The sequence below is a fragment of the Aplysia californica genome, unplaced genomic scaffold (genome assembly GCF_000002075.1).
Source record: "Aplysia californica isolate F4 #8 unplaced genomic scaffold, AplCal3.0 scaffold00556, whole genome shotgun sequence".
Taxonomy (NCBI): Eukaryota; Metazoa; Mollusca; class Gastropoda; order Aplysiida; family Aplysiidae; genus Aplysia; species Aplysia californica.
In genome coordinates, this window is record NW_004797826.1 from 408,163 (window position 1) to 411,457 (window position 3,295).

General features: G+C 42.9%; 1 protein-coding gene across 1 annotated transcript in view; it reads right to left on the reverse strand.

The window, feature by feature from the left end:
- Positions 1-3,295, reverse strand: part of LOC101851291 (nephrin) — a gene marked incomplete in the record, with an annotated part of 41,563 nt that overhangs the window by 29,262 nt on the left and 9,006 nt on the right. The window contains 3 exon segments of the mRNA XM_013087192.2: positions 35-310; positions 996-1,298; positions 2,400-2,567. Of these exon segments, the coding sequence (XP_012942646.1) occupies positions 35-310; positions 996-1,298; positions 2,400-2,567 (747 nt within the window).

Consider the following 3,295-nt stretch of genomic DNA (forward strand, 5'->3'; position numbering starts at 1 on the left):
CAGCAGGGTATCTGTGCCTGCCCCCTACACTCACATTTGACATTGATGGAAAAATTGAAGGTTGAAAATCCCTGGTTGTTCTCTCCCTTGATGGTGTAGTTTCCCTTGTCATTTTTGGAGATGCTGGAGATGTTGAGGTAGCCGTTACCCAGCCGGAAGCGTGAGGGCGTGCTGAAGGAGGAGCCACCCTTGAACAGTGTGTAGGTCACGTTGGGAGGGTTGGCGTACGCCGTCAGGTTGATGCTAGTCCTCTCCCCTTTCTTCACGTCAATCTTGCTCGGCAGTGTGGCGTCGTTGAACTCCGGCTTGACTGAAAAACAAAAACATACAAACATACAGTTTCGCCAACTTAGAGTTATTTCATTTCGCGAGTCTCTCGCAGTCTTAAAAATCTCATCGCTCAGCACATCGTATTTTGTTTACAGAAAACGTCAATCAATTTTATTCACTTAGTTATCTAATCATCTGAATATTTCAGAATGTATAAGATGCTTTCATCTATTCAATTTCTTTATCTTTCTATTCATATAATTTCATGATTCTAGCTAGTAAACAGTTTATAAAAAAAGCACAACAATAAATATTGAGAAAACTCTGTCTCGCATCACATGAAACTATCTATAGTATCAATCTGAGCTGGCCTGATGGTTACCCATGGCATCAAGAAAGTTGCTGTGCCCTTGAGAACCATATGCAGACTAACAAAGCCGCAACAAAATCCAAAAGTTACAAAAAGAAAACTTTATAAAGATAGTAAAGCGCATAGCTATAGAGCTTGCTGTTGAACGGGGATATGTTGTGTACAAATGCCAAATGCTATTTATTTATGTCAATTATTATCATTTATTAAAAGCAGAAAGCACAAAATAAACAGACAGAGAAAGTGAGAGAAAAAGTGAAAGAGAAAGACGAGGAGTAAAAACTATGTTCTGAAAAGCAAATCAGAAACTATAAAAAGCATCAAAAAGAGAAAGTTGTGGCCAGCGCCAACTCACACAAGACGTTGAGCGTTATGGCGTCGGTGACCGACTGGTCCAGCAGGCGATTGGTGGCGCGGCAGCCAAACACGGCGTTGTGGTCGCGCGAGGTGGGGTAGAAACGCAGGCGGTTGGTGGTGTTCTTGCCGCCGTGCTCCGCCTCCACTGTGCCCAGACTGACGCCAGTCATGCGCCGGCCGTTACGCAGCCAGGTGATCTCGGCGGCCGGGTTGCTGGAGGAGCTCACACAGGTCAGGTCCACCTGCTGGCCCGCGCTGGGCTGGGACGGGCTCAGGGAGATGACCACGTGGGCCGGAGGGACTGGGGGGAAAAAACAAGGGTCAAACATTGGGAAATACAAGGGTCAAACATTGGGAAATACAAGGGTCAAACATTGGGAAATACAAGGGTCAAACATTGGGAAATACAAGGGTCAAACATTGAGAAATACAAGGGTCAAACATTGGGAAATACAAGGGTCAAACATTGAGAAATACAAGGGTCAAACATTGGGAAAATAATGTTTCTTAGGTTTCTTTTTCTCTCTTAAATGAAGATGTGCTTTGATATATATGCAAGGCATGTTGACAAGATGAGTTACTTCCCGGATTCAGGCCTTAAGGAAATAGATACATCACGCTTAGAGGTGAAGTTTTCACAATTTATAAATATGAAATAATAAAAGGCATGAACTCATTTTGTCAGCATGTCACACAATGTCTCTTGATAAGGTGGAATCAGGTGCTTGTCAATTTTTGGGTATCTTGGGTTATTTGCTTCAGCGTGTTCATTTGTCTTGCTCTTGATGAAAAGAAAGTCTTGGATAGAATTCTAGATAATTAGGATTGAAAAAGGAGGGAAACGCTTGGTGTCAGTGATAAAATGGCTGCCAAAGTTTGGTGATTTCCAAAGTTCATCCTTGGAAACAGCAAATTTACATTTTTTTTAGCCTTTAATCAATGTTTTTCAGTAAAATCCACACAAAATTCTGTTTTTAAACGGATATAAAAGGCAGGGAGCCCGCCCCCCCAAATCAATAACAATTGCCTAGAGCTGTATTGTATGAGAGTGGGCGCTATAGAAATCTTCAGCCTTAGCATTATTATTAAACATGATCTTAAATGATCACAAAAGGCGTTGAGCCAAAACAAAAATCCATTAGAATGGCCATGGAGCTGTACTGTATAAAAGTGGGTGCTATAGAAATCGCCTGTATCATTATTAAAAAATCTAAGCCATAAAGATGACGACAACACCTGTGTAACTGACAGTGATTTCTTGTCTTATTTCCATTTCTTTTTTTTTTTCAAATTGAAAATGTGACTTCATCTTAAGCTCACTCTTTGTTATGTACTGTTTTCACTGTTAGTAAAAATGGAGAGAAGACAAGAAAGCACCGAGGTCACGAAATGTGTAACTCACAGTGCACGGTGAGGGTGATGCTGACTTGCAGTGGCGTGGGCGTGGCGCGGTTGCTGGCCTTACAGGTGTATCGCGCCCCGTTGTCATCCGCGTCCACCACAATAGCCAGCTCAGACGAGGCGATGTTGGTCAGTTTCTTGTAGACCGCATCTCTGATCAGTTTGTTACCTGGGGGGGGGGGGGGGAGAGCATGAACATTCAGAGACTGAAATTTTGTTGCCTGACGCACACACGCACGCACAGTCACATGAACGCACTGCAACCCATGCACACAGGTGCGAGTGCACACACACTTAAACACACAGTATTACACACACCAATATATTCACATACACACACACACACACACACACACACACAAACACATACACACCCACAACACACACCCACACACATCCAACACACACACACTGAATGTATACACGAACATACACCAACAAATCCTTATACATGCTAATAGACATGTGCTGACACTGACACAAACACACACACACACACACACACGCACACACACACACACACACACACACACCAAGGGTAAGAGAGACACACACTCTCTCTCTCTCTCTCTTTCTCTCTCTTTCTCTCTCTCTCTCTCTCTCTCTCTCTCTCTCTCTCTCTCTCTCTCTCTTTCTTTCTTTCTCTGCCACCCCCTCCCTCTCTGTCTCTTAGTTGTTGTTTTTTTTTAAGTTCCGAAAACATACAAACGACATCGTAGCAAGATATGACATCTCTGCCTAGCTTTCCGCATGCGCTTGGTATCGGAGTCTCCTAGATTAGTTTTAGTACAAGTTTTACCGCACTTCCAACACAATAGTACCTTATGAGTATTAACTGTTAGAGGAGGTGTTACAAGAGAGTACGTTTACTTTACGTTTACTTTTTCATCCTATGTT